The sequence below is a fragment of the Scardinius erythrophthalmus genome (assembly GCF_964197995.2).
Source record: "Scardinius erythrophthalmus genome assembly, chromosome: 4".
Classification (NCBI taxonomy): Eukaryota; Metazoa; Chordata; class Actinopteri; order Cypriniformes; family Leuciscidae; genus Scardinius; species Scardinius erythrophthalmus.
In genome coordinates, this window is record NC_138224.1 from 34,071,154 (window position 1) to 34,090,014 (window position 18,861).

The following is an 18,861-nucleotide window of genomic DNA, read 5'->3' on the forward strand; positions in this document are numbered from 1 at the left end:
GTGGAAAGACATTTCCAGGGAAGGCATGCTACATTTGCAGCCAAGTACCCAGTTGGGAGTGAGAGAAAAAGTGCGATTGCATTACTTCTGGAGAAATTAGAGGAGCGCAAAGATAAATTTAAGAAGTGGATTGCATCTCCAAACTCCACTACTGCTGCTAGTTTTGTTGCAACCCGGGAGATAATAAAGCGTGGGAAACCGTTCACAGATGGTGACTATATAAAGGATTCATTCATTAAAATATCAGAGCACCTATTTTCAGACTTCAAAAACAAAACCGAGATAATACAGAAAATTAAAGACATGCCTCTCTCCGCAAAGACAGTGAAGGAAAGGGCCATAAAAATGGCAGGCAACATCACCAATCAGCAAATCAAGGACATTAATTCAGCTCCAGCATACTCAATTGCCTGTGATGAGTCGTGTGATGTGATCGATATTGAACAGGCAGCGCTGTTATGCAGGTATGTTAACTCTGATGGGCCGCAAGAAGAAATGATCGAATTAATACCACTGAAAGGCCAAACACGCGGGGAGGACATATGTGAGGCTGTGCTGAAGTGTTTAAATGACAATGGAATAAACACCAACCACCTGATTTCAGTGGCTACAGATGGGGCACCCAGTATGAGGGGATCACAAAAGGGGTTTGTGACTTTATTAAAGAAAGCGTTGGATCGAAATCTGCTTGCATTTCTCTGCATCTTGCACCAAGAAGCACTGTGTGCACAAACATTCCCACCGGAGTGTATGGAGGTGATGAACCTTGTCATCGAGATGGTGAACAAGATAATTGCAAAAGCATTAAACCACCGTCAGTTCCGTGCATTGCTAGATGAAGTTGACAGTGAATATTCCGATCTCCTGCTACACAACAAAGTCCGATGGCTGTCCAAAGGTGAGGTTTTGCGTCGCTTTGTTGCTTGTTTAGAACATGTGAAAACATTCCTGAAAAGCAAAAACCTGAACTACCCGCAACTGGAAGATACCGAGTGGCTGGAAAAACTGCACTTTATGGTGGATATGACAAGTCACCTAAACATGCTGAATAAAAGTCTCCAGGGGCGGGGAAACACTGCACTGCAAATGCTGGAAGCTGTTTTGTCATTCGAGCGCAAGCTGACTGTATTCGCCAGAGATGTACAGCGAGGCACGCTCTCTCACTTCCCCTCCCTGAGACAGTTCAAAGAAGCCTATCACGATCACACACTCAACGGTGATTATTTACAAGGTGCGATCGTGGATATGCAAACTGCATTTGGGAGCAGATTCAGCGACTTCCGAAAGGAAAAAATGACACTATCTTTCCCTGTCACTCCCCTGGAGATTGACCCGTCCTTGTTGAACACATTCCCAGGAGTAATTCAAGCTGACCTTGAAATGGAAATGGCCGATATAGCTGACAAAGATTTGTGGGTGTCCAAGTTCAAAAGTCTGACAGCCGAACTTGAAGACGTCACTCGCCAGAAAGCCCAGCTTGCACAAAGCCACGAATGGAGCGAAATTGAAAGCCTCCCAACTATCGAGAAACTTGTGTTTGACACATGGAATGCTCTCCCTGACAGTTATAGGAACATGAAGAAATATGCATTTGGAGTATTATCCATCTTTGGATCAACATACCTGTGCGAGCAGATATTCTCAAACATGAACTACATCAAATCCAAATACCGCACCCGCCTCACAGATGAGAGCTTGCAGTCCTGCGTGAAAATTAAAGTTACATCTTACATGCCCGATGTTGAGAAGCTGTCCAGTGATGTCCGAAAACAGAAGTCACATTAAACGGGTAAGAACACAATCACACAGGCACATATTTAGTAACAAAGTGGCTTTTTTGTTAAGTGATTTCTGATTTTTGTCAGTATATATTTGGTATGACACATAGGGATATTATTGTGTTTTGTTGCTCAGGTCCGAGGATGGCTGCATTATTGCGCGTGTCAAAAAAGAAGAGGATGATGCCGCATTTTACCCTTGCACTGACTTGGCATTTGCAGAAAACTAAAGAGGACAATGCACAGAAATCAAATTTTAGTGTATTTTATATTGTTTTAATGTTTTATGCATGTTTTAAAGACTTTTCTAGTTCGTTTCAAAAGGCTGCTGTTTTATTGCACTCTATCTGTTGGATTGGATTGTATTGTAGCCTATTATTGAGGATTGAAGAGGACTGCATTTGCACATTTTGTTGTTTTTTCGAATCCTAAAGTAAAAATGACATCAAAAATCTGATTTCTTTATTGTATTTCTTTAATCAATGCAACGAAACATAATACATTAAAATTATAATAGAAGTTAAACTTAAAGCACCATCGTACAGCAGAGTAGTCACGTGGTGCGTCATTCTCTCCAGGATGCGCTGCAGGGAAAATAAACATTTAATCATGCTCATTATTTGTAGCCTACTTATCATTTTGATACTAGGGGGCTAATAAAGCTAATATAGACACTTACAGCATGTGTTGCCTTCATTATAAGGCTTATATAAGGCTTTTAATTTTTTGCGGCTCCAGACAGATTTTTTTTTTTTTTTTTTTTTGTCCAATATGGCTCTTTAAACATTTTGGGTTGCCGACCCCTGCCTTAAAGGGATAGTTCGCCAAAAAATGATATTTAAGCCATGATTTACTCACCCTCAAGCCGTTCGAGATGTATAAGTCAATCTTTTTTCAGACGAACACATTTTCAGTTATTTTAGAAAATGTCTTAGATCTTTCAGTGGTTAGAATGTGAAGCAATGGGGTCCAGCTCGTTGAAGTCCGCAAATGAGCATGCATCCTTCACAAAAGTAATCCATCCGGCTCCAGGGGGATAAACGAAGGCCTTCCGAGGGTAATCCGTGCGGTTTTGTCGTAAAAACATACATATTTAAAACTTTATAAACGAAAATAACTGGCTTCCGGTCGCGATCGACGCGCGTTCACGGAGATGGATGCTGGCATATGACATAGGACGTAGCGTAGGAAGCGTTGTGACGTAGAACGAACATAGAGTTTAGTTTTGCTCTGCTCTCTGGCTGCGCTGTCACGTTCGTTCTACGTCACGACGCTTCCATCTCCATGAACGCGCACCTCTCAGACTATGTAAACCCACACTGAGAACCAGGGTCCAGGGCAGCGCCCCCGCCTTTGTTTGCCTGTCCTTACGTCATATGACGCGTTCTCTGGAAAAGGGCGGTTTTTTGAAGCCTAGCTTAGAATAGGTACACTTTTTTCTTAATTTCTGCCTGTGGGTCTTATAAAACATATGTATTCTTATGTATGTCTTTTTGAATTGACATTTTCATACAAGATTCTGTATAAATTAAGTTATAAAATTAAATTGAAAGATGGCCTTTAAGAATCTCCCAGTCACCTCCCTCTGCTCCAGTTGATGACATGTAGCTGTCGCCCTGCTCAACAGTCACAGAGCTGGAGGAGTTCGACAGGAGTCTCGGTCAACAGGAGAGGAGGGACAAAATGGTAATTAAGTGGCCATAGTCCTGCCCTACCCTGCCTTAATATTACAGTATATAATTGCATAATTTCAAATATCATTATAACTGAGCTGACGGCTCTTACAAAATGAGATTGTACAAGTTCTCCACTTTGTTCTACATGTATAATTTGTATTTCTATATGTTTTACAGCAACTTTTCCTGACAACCCTTGGAGGTTTGACCGGAGGTACTGCCATCCGTCGCATGCTATGGCAAGTGGCAACCAATGACGTGCTGAAACAGTATATAGTCTGAGGGGCAGAAAGGCAAAGAAGGCCTTCCAGGACTTGACGATCTGCAGGATTATAACAGGCATGTGTTATTTTATTGTACACATCAGTATTATGCTTAGCTTGGAGGTTTTAATTTGACTTGTAACTTTGCTTCATTTTGACTTCTACTCTAGCGGCCTCCTCAAAACTTCCCCGCGCTGACTGCAGCAGACGAGAGGTAATCTGACTGCAGCAGATGAGAGGACTTGATTGGGCAAGTGCTGAAGTTTGCCCCACACAGACAATAAATTAAAATTCGTCTATGTGATGTTCATAATAATCAAAGAAATGGGAAAACTATCAATATTTGTGATCATAAAAAAAACAGGGTTGTTAGTAAGGCAATTTGTCTTGCTTTTGTCAACGTGTTCATTCTTAGTATGACATATCAAACTTTTGTTTTATTTCTTTTTAGGCCAGCTGAGAAGGAGTGAGCCCTTCAAGACCATGGAGCTCTATTTTTTTTTTTTTTTTTTTAAAGCAATTGTATTTTTGCCAATTTGGCCATTCACCTAAACATTACATACTTTATCATTCCAATATGCATCTTGCACACTACATTTGCACTATTACTTTGCACTCTTCATCCCACTCCATTTGTACTTGTATTGATATTATGTCTTATTTGTATAGTTGTATACTAACTGTATAAAATTGATTCTGATTCTTGTATTATATTTTAAAGCCTTTTATTGTTAATTTTATATTGTATATTAAAGTATTATATTTAAATGCCATCAAGTTTGCTCATTCATTCCTGCTAATATATAATTAAACTGTCTGTGCATGAGCAAGACTGAATTAAGTAATAATAAAATTGTTAAAGTTTTTTAAAGGTTAGGGGAATGTAAAAAAAAGAACGTTAGGGGAACGTTCCCTAAAGGTTGCAACGTTAAGAGAACATTAGGGGAACGTTCCCTAAAGGTTGCAATGTAACTAAAAACTAGTATGTACAACAATGTAACCAAGAACGTTAAGAAAACTTTCCATGGGAACCAAAACCTAACCAAACCCTAACCTTAGGGAACGTTCCCGCAACCAAAAACTAACGTTCCGAGAACTTTCTGGGAACCATAAATTGTTAGCTGGGTTTGCAGTATTTCAGATAATAATGAGTCTATGTATAAATTAAAACAATACACAGAATTTAGCCCTGCCTACAACTGGTATCCATTAACGTGCCCCATTATCCAAGGCAACTTCACACTAAGAGGTTTTTAAAGATAAAAGATAAAGTTTTATTTCTTACAAGAAAAGACACATTTGCATATGCCTCTGTTAACCCAGAAAGGAAATTCCTAGAGTTGCTCTGGTGGTTCACCCTTTTAAAATCACATACTAAAGATAGTGGACTGGCCACTCGCTTTTTTAAAGACAGTTTGTATGTGTACAGTGATTTATATAGAGAACTGGATTGCTCATGCTAAGATCTGGTAATGCAGGTTACAGAGGAGGAAGATTGGATTATTATGGATGAAGTAGCGGGGAGCAGTGGGTCACAAGTAATCCAGGAGGAGGAGGTAGGAGTGAAGAGGAAGAGGATGAGGAAGACTTATCAGAGGATTTACAAGAGGAAAAGGAAGAGCCACAATGGGAGGAACAAGCACCATATTGGAATGGATTTGAAAGACAGGATCATGGAGGTTACAAACTGGAGAATTGGTGTCTGTGCCCGAGAAGGCCAATCCTGATCTTGGGTGACTCTACTATGGCCAGATTGCCCAGGATGGGAGACAAAAGGATCCAGATAATGTGTTACCCGGGGGCGCGCTGGTTACACGCGCATGAAATCATTAGGAATAAAACTCAGATACAACAGATTGGGTGACCAAAGTTGTACTCTCATTCGGGATTAATGACAGGACCTGTGCTTCTACTGGATGGGTGGGGAAATGGATCAGGAATACTTTGATGGCAGCAGAGAATACTTTTCCCAATGCGCAGTTTCTAATTCCGATCATCAATTTTCACAGATACCGATCCAGGAACTAAATCCTGGCCCTTAACCAAATTAATGACTGTATTGTTGGTACAGAAAAAACCACAAGCATCCTTCCTAGACAACATTTTCGAACAGAGCTGGATTTGACTCACTGGACCAGGACCACAGGTCGGACAATGTGGGAGCATTGGTTGACTCAGTTAAACTGAAGAGGGAGAGGCACCCGGTCGGCCAGAGTCATGGGACTGTGGTGAACCTCTCCCAAACTAGAATCCTCGATAAATTTGAAATGTCGCTCTTACAGAGAGGATTGTCCTTCGTTCATAGAGGTACGGGAATGGGAGGGAATGCCTGGAATCGATTGGAAACGGAGGTGGGGTTGACAGTATATTATAGAAGATTGAAGTTGGTGGCTTTTTTTGAAGAGGAAGAAGGAGGGGAAGGACAAAGAGCACCATTTACACCTAGCTCGAGGTGGGAACCCCAAGGGAGCCAAGTCGCAAAGGTGGTTAAGGAAATCATGCAGGAGAACCAAAGGATTATGCTGGGGACGAAGGAGGTCACAGAAGCATGGAACCTTTGGCACTAAAGGAAAGGATGGCACTAAAAAGATTGAGAAAGGATGGTTCCATAGTGATCAAGCCGGCAGATAAGCGCAGCATGATAGTAGTGATGGACAGAGAACAATACATAAGAAAGGCATAGAGGCAATTGGAGGATCCAGAATTCTTTTTTTTTTTTTTTTTTTTATACTTTATTTTTAAAGGTTTCACTTTTTTTCCATATAAACCAAAATGAACAAAGTAACTAACAGATAGACCGACCAATGAAATGAAACATTATAATGTAAAGCCTAAATACAATGAAACATGTTCCCTAGACATCTATATATATATTGTATATATTTTATAATATAAATGGCATCTACTTATCAAAGAAAGTTTTCCATTTCCTCCAGTAATTTTCCCCTTTTTCCGAAGCATGCCTTAATGAAAAGGTCAGTTTCTCCATGTTGTATATTTCGTCTGTAATTTCTATCCACTGCGATGAGGTAGGAGGGTCTATGTTCAGCCATTTACGTGTAATGGCCTTCTTGCTTGCTGCTTGTAAGATTTGTAGCAGATATCTGTCTTCCTTTCCTGTCCCTTTTGGTATATTTCCAAGGTAAAACACAGAAAAGGTCTCTTCTAGTTGTAGTCCCAATATCATTTTTATATATCTAATAATATCTGCCCAGTAAGTGGTGATCTTAGAACATTCCCAAAAGATGTGAAGATGCCCTGCTGATTTCTGTCCACATTTCCTCCAGCAATTGCCATGTTGAGAATTTTTAGTCTGTTGTTCTCTGATCTTTGGAGTAATAAAGTACCTTAATGTATTTTTCCAAGTAAATTCTCTCCATAAGTCAGAGCTAGAAGTAGTAGCAATGGTTTCACATATATTTAGCCAATCATCCTCAGTTATATTCATTCCAATCTCATTTTCCCATCTTTGTTTAATATACATGGTGGAAAACCTTTTCCCAGATTGTAGAAGAGAATATACTGCGGAGACATGTTTTTTAGTGAGCTTCCCCTTACATATATTTATAAAAAGCATAACTAAGGGGCTGTTCTCCATGTTTTTGGACCTGATATCTGCATTAAAATGGTGTCTTAGTTGAAGATACCTGAAGAAATCATCTTTCCTCAAGTAATATTTTTCCGATAATTGTTGAAAAGTTTCTAGGCCATTATCTGTAATTATTTTCCAATATGCCGTAATACCCTTATTACACCAGTTTTTGAATTTTGCATCATTTTTTGCAGGTGTGAAATCCCTATCATATGCTGGCCAGCGTAAGATCTTTGCAACTCTTTCAACTTTCTTGTCTCTTAATTCCGTAAGCCAAATGCTTAATGGTGTTTTTATCCCGAGGGATACTTTGGATAAAAGTGATTGTAATAGTTGTTTGTCCCCTAAAATGGAGGGGAGAGGAGTGCGGATCTCTGCCTGATCCAATTCTTTCCACTTGGCATCATTTGACGGGTCACACCATGCTATCAAAATCTTAAGTTGTGCTGATTTATAATAACTCTGTAAACATGGGAGAGCCCTACCACCTTCCTTTTTGGCTAGTTGCAATGTCTCAAATTTTATTCTAGGCCTATGTTTACACCAAATAAAATTAGAAATTATTTTGTTCCATTCATTAAATTGCTTAGAGGTCACCTCATTTGGTAATGCTAAGAAAAGATAAAGTAGTCTTGGTAGTATAATCATTTTGACCAGTTCTATTCTGTTGTACATGTTCATTGGGAGTATTAGCCAACGATCCATATCATGTTTTATATTGCATGTTAAGGGGGTATAATTGTGTTTATATACTTCTGTCAGTTCTCTAGGAATATTGACCCCTAAATATTTAATTATGTTATTATTCCAGTTACATTTTAAATGTTTTTGTATCTGTTTGCTTGGTTTATAGTTAAACGTTAAAATTTGAGTTTTATGGAAGTTTAATTTGTATCCCGAATAAGAGCCATACTTTTTAAGTAGGGATATTAATGTTGTTAAACTACTATCAGGTTTGATGAGAGTCATCAGAATGTCGTCTGCATACAAACAAATTTTGTATTCTGTATTGTATACAGTGACTCCAGTAATATTTTCTGATTCTCTGATGGCTTGTGCCAATGGTTCAATAAACAATACAAATAGCGTTGCGCTCATCGCACATCCTTGTCTACAGCCTCGTTTTAGGGAAACACCATCTGATAAATCTCCATTAATTTTGATTCTTGCAGTAGGTGAATTGTATAGGGATTTTAGACAATTGATAATCTGACAATTAAATCCGAATCGTTTTAAAGACATATATAGAAACTCCCATCTCACAGAATCAAATGCCTTTTCTGCATCAAGGCTAAGGACGACAGATTCTGTAGGTTTCATATAATTTATGATTTTAAACGCTCTTCGTATGTTGTCATGCGTTGTTCTATTTTTAACAAATCCTGTCTGATCTGTATCTATCAAATCTGGTAATATGTTTTCAAAACGTTTGGCCATTATTGTGGTAAATATTCTATAATCTATGTTCAATACTGATACAGGTCTATAAGAGCTACATTCAGTTGCATCCTTCCCTGGTTTAAGTATTACTGAGATAAAGGCTTGATTCCAGGATATTGGAATTTCTCCGCCTTCCAAAACCTGATTAAAACAACTTTTCAAAGTCGGTACTATCATTTGCTTGAAGCACTTGTACCATTCCGATGGAAACCCATCCGGACCTGGCACTTTATTCCCCTTTAAATTTGATATCGCTTTTCCTATTTCTTCCTCTGTTATTTGTTGTGTGAGTTTTTTATTCTGTTCTGTGCCTATAGACGGTAAATCCAATGAGTCCAAGAAACCTTCCACTATATTTATGTCTGCCGCTGGAGGCTGGGAGTATAAATTTGAATAGTAATATACAAAAGATTCTTGTATATCTTCTAGATTATATCGTACCTCATTAGTCTGCGGATTTTTTATTTTATGTATGTAACGACTAGCTTCTTGCTTGCGTGCTCTCCACGCAAGTAATCTCCTGGCTTTAGGTCCATTCTCATAATAGGTTTGTTTGATAAATTTAGCTTTTTTGGTCACTTGATTTTCATAAAGTTCATTTAAAGTCCTTCGAGCCAAATTTAATTGTTCTAAACTATCTGCATTATTATTTCTTTGATGCTCCTCCTCCAAAATCTTAAGTTCCCTAGTCTTATCAGCAATTATTTTCTCTTTTTCTTTTTTCCTATTTGATGACCACATTATCAATTTACCTCTGAGAACTGCTTTAGCGGCATCCCATAACACACTTGGTGAAATATTTTCCTTATTATTGTGATACATGTAATCTTCAAACTCCTTCTGAATGTATTGTTGAAATGCTGTCTCATTAAGAAAACTAGAGTTTAACCTCCAGATCCTTTCTTTTCGTTTAATATCTAAATGTATTATTAAGTAAACCCCTGCGTGATCCGAGATGTCTCTGACTCCTATTTTACAATCAATAATCCTATGTCTATCAGAATTGAGCATGAAAAAATAATCTAGTCTAGAAAAAATAGAATGAGAGTGGGAAAAAAATGTATAAACCTTATCATGTGGATGTATGTCTCTCCAAACGTCCATCATGCCTAGCTCTTTCATTATTTTTTTAATATGTAGTGCCTCTGATTGTATCTTTTTCGTCTTAGATGAGGAGTCCAGTGAAGGATGCAAGTGAACATTCCAGTCCCCCCCACATATCACCACCCCAGACATTTCCAGACATAACAAATCAAAAACTTTCTTAGTAAATTGCTTATTATGCCCAGGGGGTCTATAAATGTTCACCAATGTAACCTCTTTATGATCAATGAATCCTTTTACTAAAATGTATCGTCCATCAGCATCTGTCTCCTGTGAGGTAAACTGAAAATTTACATGATTTGAAATGAGTATTGCAACTCCTCTTGCATTACCATGTTTAAATGAAGAATAATACGAATTTTTAAACCATTTTTTAAGTTTTTCATGTTCGTTATCTGAAAGGTGCGTTTCTTGCCAAAATATGACATCCTGCTTTTCTCTCTTCATTTTAGCTATAACTTTACCCCTTTTTACAGGATTGTGTAAGCCATTTACATTAAGAGTAATAAAATTATATTTCTCTCTAATCATTTTATTTTTTAGGGAACGTTATTATTATTGAACAACTTGAATGGCTAAGAAAAAAAGTATAAAATGTCGGTCTATCTAAAATAAAACATAAAGAACAAATGAACAAGAACAGAATCGACTTCCAAAGGTGAAGTGCCATAATCACTTCTAAGCTGAAAGTGGAATCCTCTAAAACCAAAGGAGTCCCTCTCAATGCGAGTCGTATCCTCTGACTTAAGTCAGTCAGAGCAGCTCGCGGGGTAGAGAAAACAAGCATGCATTTCCCAGCGGCAAGGTCCAGATTACACTTAAAGTTGAGGAAAGCTGTTAAGAAAAATCTCACCGGTGAACATCATGATATTGGCCTTAGCTAGTGGCGTCTACGTTGCGGCGAAATTCTTTTAATTTTTCTTGAATGCCTTTGATCCTCTCCCGTTGACGTCGTGAGGTACCTGCATTTTGCCACGCCGATTTCACCATCCTTGGTTCAGAAGGGTCCTTGTATTTAGTCACTTGGTTGAAAGTTTCAGTATTGATAACTCCTCTTCCCTTCAGGTCGTTCGCGGCTTCTTGAAGATCTCTGTAAATCACCGTACCGGTTTGGAAGTGAACACGGAGACGCGCTGGGTGTAACGTCTGGCAGCGAAGATTTTTTTCTTTAAGAGCTCTTCTAATGGGTACATAGGCCTTCCTCTTTGCCAAAATGTCACTGGTGTAGTCTTGTTCGAAGAAAATGCGCTTCCCGTTGTACTGAATATCTTTTTTCTTCCAAGCAGATTGAAGCACCCTTTCTTTGACTTGAAACTCTAGAAAGCATAGGACGATTGATCTCGGGTTAGCCCCATGAGGAGGTTTAGCAGCAAGTGAGCGATGACACCTCTGTATTCCGAGAGGGGTGTCGGGAAGAGCTAGTTCTGTTTTGATAAATCTCTCCACAAAACCCGTTATATCGTCTCCTTCGGCCTCCTCTTCTATGCCGTGGATTCGTACATTGTTTCGACGTGAGCGTGCCTCTAAGTCTTCAAGCCGTGTCTGGAGTTGTTCCTGTAGTTCAAGTGAGTGGGATAGCATATCTCTTGCATCCGTGCTAAAGGCCTCCATTTCATTGATTCTGTCCTCAGCCGCCTCCACTCTAGTCGTTACGTCTTTTATGTCGGTCTCAATAGCGCTCAATTTGATGTTCATTTCTCCTCTAAAATCACCAAGCTCCCTTTTGAGTTGGTCCGTTGCTTCGCTGATTTCTTTAGAGATGTCCGTGTGTATTTGTTTTATTTCGGCAATGATGCTGACCTTCACAGCCTCCATGTTATCGGCGCTTGTAAGCTTGTCAGCGCACGAGGTGCTATCCTCGCTGTCACTCGGTGATAAAACGTTCTCTTCTGAATTAACCGGAGTCTTTCCTTTGTTTCTTGATTTCCGTCCCCCTGGCATTATCTCTAGTAATTTTTATATCAATAAAATAGCGTTCAACTTTGAGGGGGATTCAACCCCGCCGGGAGCTTCAGAATTATGCGACCACTCGCCTCTCCGCCATTACCGGAAGTCGAGGATCCAGAATTCTATAAAGAAATAGGAGAACCTATTTACCTGGAGTCGATGGAGATAATAAAAAGAGAAATGCCAATGTTACAAAATAGGGAACCCTTAGAAAAGACAAGTCCAGTAGATCAGGGGGCAGGGCATACCAAGGGAAAGAAGATTCTATCTACTTCAAAAAAGTACATAAAGATAGGACGACTTGGCCCTTCCCAGATGTTCCTCTTGGGAGACCAATCATTTCAGATTGTGGAAGTGAGAGCTACGGAGTGGCCGAGTTCATCACATACTGCCTGAACCCTCATCACATACTACCTGGTCTCATCACCACAGGTACTCACAAATCAGGCAACCAACTGGACCTGGTTTACACACGCAACTGCATCACAGACAACATTTTGGTGAGACCTCTCCACGTTTCAGATCATTTCCTCATTACTTTCAGTCTACAACTCTCTACCTCTGCACCAGTCACTTTCAGACGAAACCTGCGCTCACTCTCTCCCTCTCACCTTTCCTCTGCCGTGTCATCTTCTCTTCCCTCACCCTCACAATTCTCATCTCTGGATGTGAATACCGCAACGGATACCTTATGCTCCACTCTAACCTCTTCTCTAGAAAATATCTGCCCTCTCTCCTCCAGGCCAGCACGCGCTACTCCCTCCAATCCTTGGTTATCTGAGGTTCTCCGTGAACACCGGACCGAACTTAGGGCAGCGGAGAGGAAATGGCACAAATCAAAAGACACATCTGACCTGAGTATGTATAAATCTCTCCTCTCTTCCTTTTCTGTTGATGTTCATTCTGCAAAATCTTCATACTTCCACAACAAGATCAACAGCTCCTCCAACACACGATCACTCTTCAAGACAGTCAGCTCTCTCCTCTGTCCACCTCCACCACCACCCACCTCCTCTTTAACTTCTGACGACTTTGCGAACTTCTTCACCAACAAAACAACAACTATCAGCAGTCAATTCTCAGCTCCACACGCACAGGAACCCAGTCTGACCCCTTCCACAGCCAATATCCCTCTGTTCTCCTTTTCTCCGCTAACCGAGGAAGAAGTATCCACACTTCTCCTCTCCAGTCACCCTACCACCTGTCCTCTAGACCAGTGGTTCTCAACTCCATTCCTCGGGACCCACTGCTCTGCACATTTTGTATGTCTCTCTTATCTGACACACTCAGTTCAGTTCATGGAGTCTCTCTTAATGAGCTGATGATCTGGTTCAGGTGTGTTAAATAAGGGAGACATACAAATTGTGCAGAGCAGTGGGTCCCGAGGACTGGAGTTGAGAACCACTGCTCTAGACCCCATCCCCTCACACCTTCTACAAGCCATCTCTCCCACACTTCTACCAGCACTCACACACATCATCAACTCATCCCTCCACACTGGCTCCTTTCCTACAGCATTCAAGCAGGCTCGGGTTACTCCACTGCTTAAAAAACCAACACTAGACACATCATCTGTAGAGAATTACAGACCTATCTCTCTCCTACCATTCATTGTGAAAACACTTGAAAGAGCTGTTTTCAACCAAGTAACATCCTTCTTGTCTCTTAACAACCACGCTTGCTTACAGATCTATCACAGGCTCAGCTCCCTCCTACTTTCACTCACTCCTACGAGCCTACATCCCTACCAGAAGCCTATGATCGGCCAACGAGCGACGTCTCGTGGTTCCATTACAGAGAGCCACAAAATCTCTTCCCAGAACATTCTCATACACAGTTCCATGCTGGTGGAACACTCTCCCCACCCTCATCCAGAATCCCTGACAACATTCAAAAGACAACTGAAAACCCATCTCTTCCGTGAGCACTTAACCTCTTAAAAAAAAAAAAAAAAAAAAAAAAAAAAAAAAACCTTCCCTTTCCCTTTAAAAACCACGCTTACCGGGCTTATGCTACTCTGAATAATGCCTGAACTTCGTATTTTGAGCACTTCTTGCGTTGTTTTTGCCTCTTCATGATGACTCGCTTAACTAAGTCCTAATCTGTAACTCGCTTTGGATAAAAGGGTCTGCTAAATGACTAAATGTAATGTAAATGTAAATGTAACCCGCTCTCCACTAGACATACTAGCTATATTAGGGAAACCTATCATTTCTTGGAAAAGCTTCAGATAATGAAGATCAGTCCCAATGCCAAACTCTTTAGGCCAGTAGCCAACTAGGTGAACCCGGAAATGTTGAGTACACCAAAGTTTTATTGCAGAAATGTGAAGTATGGGTCCCCAGCATACAGAAACTGCCGGATGCTAATTTGCATATGTTGAGCAATTTGCATAATTTGCATTATTAGCTTAATCGTCCATTTTGACCAGATATTTTGCACTGTATGGCCAATTTCTACAATATGTGAGTGGTTTTAGAGGATGCTGATTTAATTTTTGCCATTTTAAGTTTTCAAAAAGCTAATTTTATTACATATTTTGATTTATTTAGGCAAATTCTGATTACTTTCAGTTATAATTTTAGGTTATTTTTATGGTATACAAAAATAATCTTACATTTCAGAATCATGAGTGCTCTTGTGAATGTTGATGCCCTGTTTTCAGGGTTTGGTGAGGCTGAATCCCCTCCTGACACTTTTGAAGATTCAAAATTGCTTTTTGGATAAACGATGAATCTTTGTTAGGCTGAATGTTATGCATTTCTGAAAGGGAAAAGCAATGCGGGTATTTGACATAACTTGGAACCTGCAACTCTACAATACATATTAATGGGGTAGCTCTTTAAGACACCCAAAGAGATGACATGACCTAAGCCCATCACCATGTGTGATCAATGAACTATGAACAAATATTCACTGTATACATGCCATACAAGACAGGCCACGCTAGTCGCTAGGGCAACGCCCGAATGGCAGAAGGGCTGCCCAGGTTGGTCCGCAAGTCGCAAGATCCAACGGGGACCCAGTTAAAACTCCCCCAGATGCAAGAGTTAAAACTGAGTCTGGGCAACCCAGGTCACCCCGCCAGACACAAGACTAACCAAGAGGGCCTCACCTCCGCACCACACAAAGCACTCACTGGCTACCACCTTCAGGCAAACTGCTATGCCTCACAATTAATTAACAAAAAGCAACCTCATCATCTTCACTTTCCTCATCTGTCCTGGTGAGTCGAACAATGGTCCAAAGACACTTCTTGGGCCCTATCTTGCACCCAGCACAATTGACTTTGTACACCGACGCATGTTTCATTCCTATTTATCACCCGACACACAGCGGACTTTTCCCTCCACAGACGCATGTCAGTAAATTAGGGAATGAACTTGCGCTCCCAGGAGCGGTTCAGCGAAAAGAGGAGGCGTGTTCCGCCGCAAACGTTCCCTGGTGCTATTTTGCAGTTTCAGAAAACACGTTATTCAGATGCTATTTTAAGGGCGCATGCTTGGCCATGTAGCGTGTGCACAACGCGCATACACTTTGCTTCTCTCATCTACACAGACGCAGCAGTTTTCATTTTTGCAAATCAAAGGCTACATTATTCCAAGGAAAAATATTAACACACGAAATCATTGCGGTGTCCATGAAGATGTGAAAAATAGGCATAAATCTAGCTTACCCAAATTATCATATGCCTGTTTAACCGAAGCTAATTTGGGTGGGTTTCTCCATCCCCAATGTCACTTCTCTGTGTTTTATGGCCCTGACGAGAACGTCGGTCTCCTCGGCTGTGGACCGCTCCTGGCGTGAGCTTGGCAAATCCGCCGTTATAATAGTATAAGAGCAAGCGCGCCTGCTCTTAAAGTCCAACTGAAATCAAAATTGACCCTATTTACTTTGTTAGCGCATATTACTAGTCTTGTGGTAAAAAATGAATCCGTGCAAGTTAATACACAGAAAAAAATTGTTTGCCGTCGTAATCTTTAATCAAAGTCTGAAAAGTTACTTCCGGTCTGGAATGGCTGATGACGTAGGTTTGACGGCTTGGTTTGGGAAACGCTTAACCACTCCTCTCAAACCGTTAGTCTGCTATGAGTGAGAGATGGAGAGGAGGAGCGCTAGAGTAAAACCCTGCCCTCTGTTCAATATTCCGTTTCACTGGGAAATACGTCACAGCACTGGAGAAAAGTCGTTTGCAACTTCCGGTTCACGCGGACTTTAAAGGGAATGTGAGATGTCGCTCTGATTGGTTTATTTCACGTTACGCACAAACCACACCTATGAGTAATGAAGCTACTTCGTAGAATGGAAGCATCATCCCTCCTCGTTGTTCTAGAAACCCTCTCTTGGACAGTAGCTGTTCTTGGCACTTCTTTCAGAGCGGGTGGAGTCAGCTTCTAAGGGCCTATAATGTTCAATGGCAAGACTGCTGTTAGCTACCAGACAGAATTTCTCAGCTTGGAGCCTTGTCAGACGGGGAACTTTTAATGACGTAATCCCACCGTCTGGAGTCGCCACTCCAGGGAACAGGATCCCTGCAGAATTTTGCACAAACTGAGAGGCCACGGCACGTCTTGTGCGGCAACTATTGGGTGTGAAGACTACAAGATCAAAGTTATCACCCCAACTGTGAATAGGGCCAATGCACCTCTTCAGTCCATACCCGCAGGTACTTGAAAAAAATGATTCGTTGAACTTAATCAATTTTAGTTCAACTTAATGCACCTGTTAAGCTTCACCAGTGCGTCGGCGCACTGAAGCGTTTTTTATTTATTTAATTCAAAATTACTATCAGATTTAATGTTATACCTTGACAAACTATACATCATTAAAAAGATATAAGACTCAAGTTTCAGTATTTGACCACTATTGTATTCTGAGAAACTCATAGTGACAGTTATGTCTTAATTTGTGTCAGGAGTTATGAAATGAAAAAATGAGTCGATACCTTTAATATGAATTATGCACGTCAGCCGCTCCCATTCATAAAAAACTCTGTGCTGTCGTCATGACAGCGATACACAAAACAACGTCCCTCAGGGCTTTAGCTCAAAAATGTGCAGATTTGGAGAAATATTGATAGATTCTTTTAGATTCACATCATATTTCTATAGACAGGAATAATATTTATTGAATTTATACCCAAATGCGTCAATGTAATCTTTATGAGCGTTTGGTATTCTAATTCACAGTGTTTTCAATTCATACCAATAGCCTGAGGGCGCTATATGCACAGTAATATAGTCCATATATGGCACATGAAGAAGAGCCATGATCATGTGACATTCCAGGAAGCCTCGAACACACACACAGCTAACAGAGATCGGCTGTAATCATGCAGATAAAAGATGTTTTGAAGACAATAAACATGATTGCAATGATATCTGATTTGCCTGTGTTCTTCAAGCCATGCCAGGTATTTTTATAATAATAGATTATATTTATAATGTAATGCTAATCTATATAGACTTCATCATTGTGCATAATACTATCAAATAATATATTTTCTGTCTGATTTTTTTATCTGAAGCTAAATTAGATCACAGAAGATTATTTAAAACATTCGGCTTGAGTTATAAAGTACGTTTTGAGCATAAATATGGTTTTAATCTCATATATTGTCGTGTATTGATGGTGTGCTAAGCTAACATGCTAGCTAGCCCTAACTGTTAGTCACATGACATGGTCTTGAAAAACATTTAACTAAATACAGAGTTTTGGGCTTATTATCTTCAGATTTTAAACATAAAATGTTTAGACATGTGGCTTTAGCTGTAGTGCATTTCTAGATTGCTACAGGGCCAATTTCAATTTTATTTTCATGAGGATGTTTCATAAAAAATAATTTCTAATAACTTTACAAAACTTTGAAGCTATTTATAACATTTTTTGTCATTACGACAATAATTAATTCTACATTTACAATAAACTGCCAGGTGTCAGCTTTCAAACGAGATCATACTTGTGCTTTTAGTACAAAGGGTTCATGAACTGTATCTGTTTTAGTTTGGGTATGTCATTTCTGGGGATTTTTCAAAAGTGGCGTTGCAGCTTAACAGGTTAAATGTAGGTAAAATAAATTGAATGCAACCACTTACGATAAAAAAAAATTGATTAAATCCAACGAGTCATTTTTTCAGTGTATCTGCATCATCTGAAGCATATTTGGCAGCTGACTTCCGGAACCGGAGGACCTCATCGTATGTTACAACAAGACCATGCTCATTTAGGTCCCGAACCAGTTCTGCTTATGATGAAGTTTTACAGCTAGCCCCAAAGTGGTCTGATTCCGAGACACCCCTCGCTGCAGCCTGTAGCACGATGACGTAGTTGGATCATGATCCAATACGTACTGGACGCGCATGCGCGGTGGTGCGTTTTGGTCTGTAGCCTACAAATAATAATAATAAAATAAAAATGAATTTAAGTTAAATATAAATGATCACTTGAGTGACAACTGCGTGATCTGACTGATGTGATCAGTTTGTATATTAAACTTAAATTCAGGTTTTTTTATTTTTATTTTTTATGTAGGCTATAGGCATGGCATGATGTATGTATAAAACTCCGTTGCTATAGAAACAAAGACGCTAAAATGCAATCATGCAATGAGCCTCTGCTAACGTTACCTATTGTGAAATTGATATATTTATATTTGCTATTAGTATTATTATCCATACTGTAAAATCCTTATGTTTTTATTCAACTATGTGTGGGCCTAATGAAAAATACGGGACAAATCCTGTCCATTATTGATTTGATACGGGACACATCATCTTACTTGTACGGGACGATTTCGTATTTTAAGGGACCTTACAGAGCACTGTGGAAAAATATAGCCATTAAAGAAGGAACTTACCAGGCAAAATATCATTAAGCACTTTTTTTCTGACAAGATTTAGTTTCTTGATGCTATTATGTTTTGCGTTTGCGAATGTGTAGCCTACTGGTATTTTAAGTTGTTTACAGACCGTAGGCTATTGTAGGCCTACCTCTTAAAATTACAGAGACAATTACTTGACTCATTTTTGCTTTCATTCAACAGAAAATATGACCTGAATAAA

At 39.8% G+C, this 18,861-nt stretch overlaps 1 protein-coding gene across 1 annotated transcript; it reads left to right on the forward strand.

Annotated features, from left to right (window-relative positions):
• Positions 1-345: 345 nt before the first annotated feature.
• Positions 346-1,785, forward strand: LOC308689285 (general transcription factor II-I repeat domain-containing protein 2A; the record flags this gene model as incomplete). Its single annotated transcript, XM_081362939.1, has 1 exon — positions 346-1,785. One exon carries the CDS (start codon positions 346-348, stop codon positions 1,783-1,785), a length of 1,440 nt encoding a protein of 479 aa, XP_081219065.1.
• Between the last annotated feature and the right edge of the window lie 17,076 nt (positions 1,786-18,861).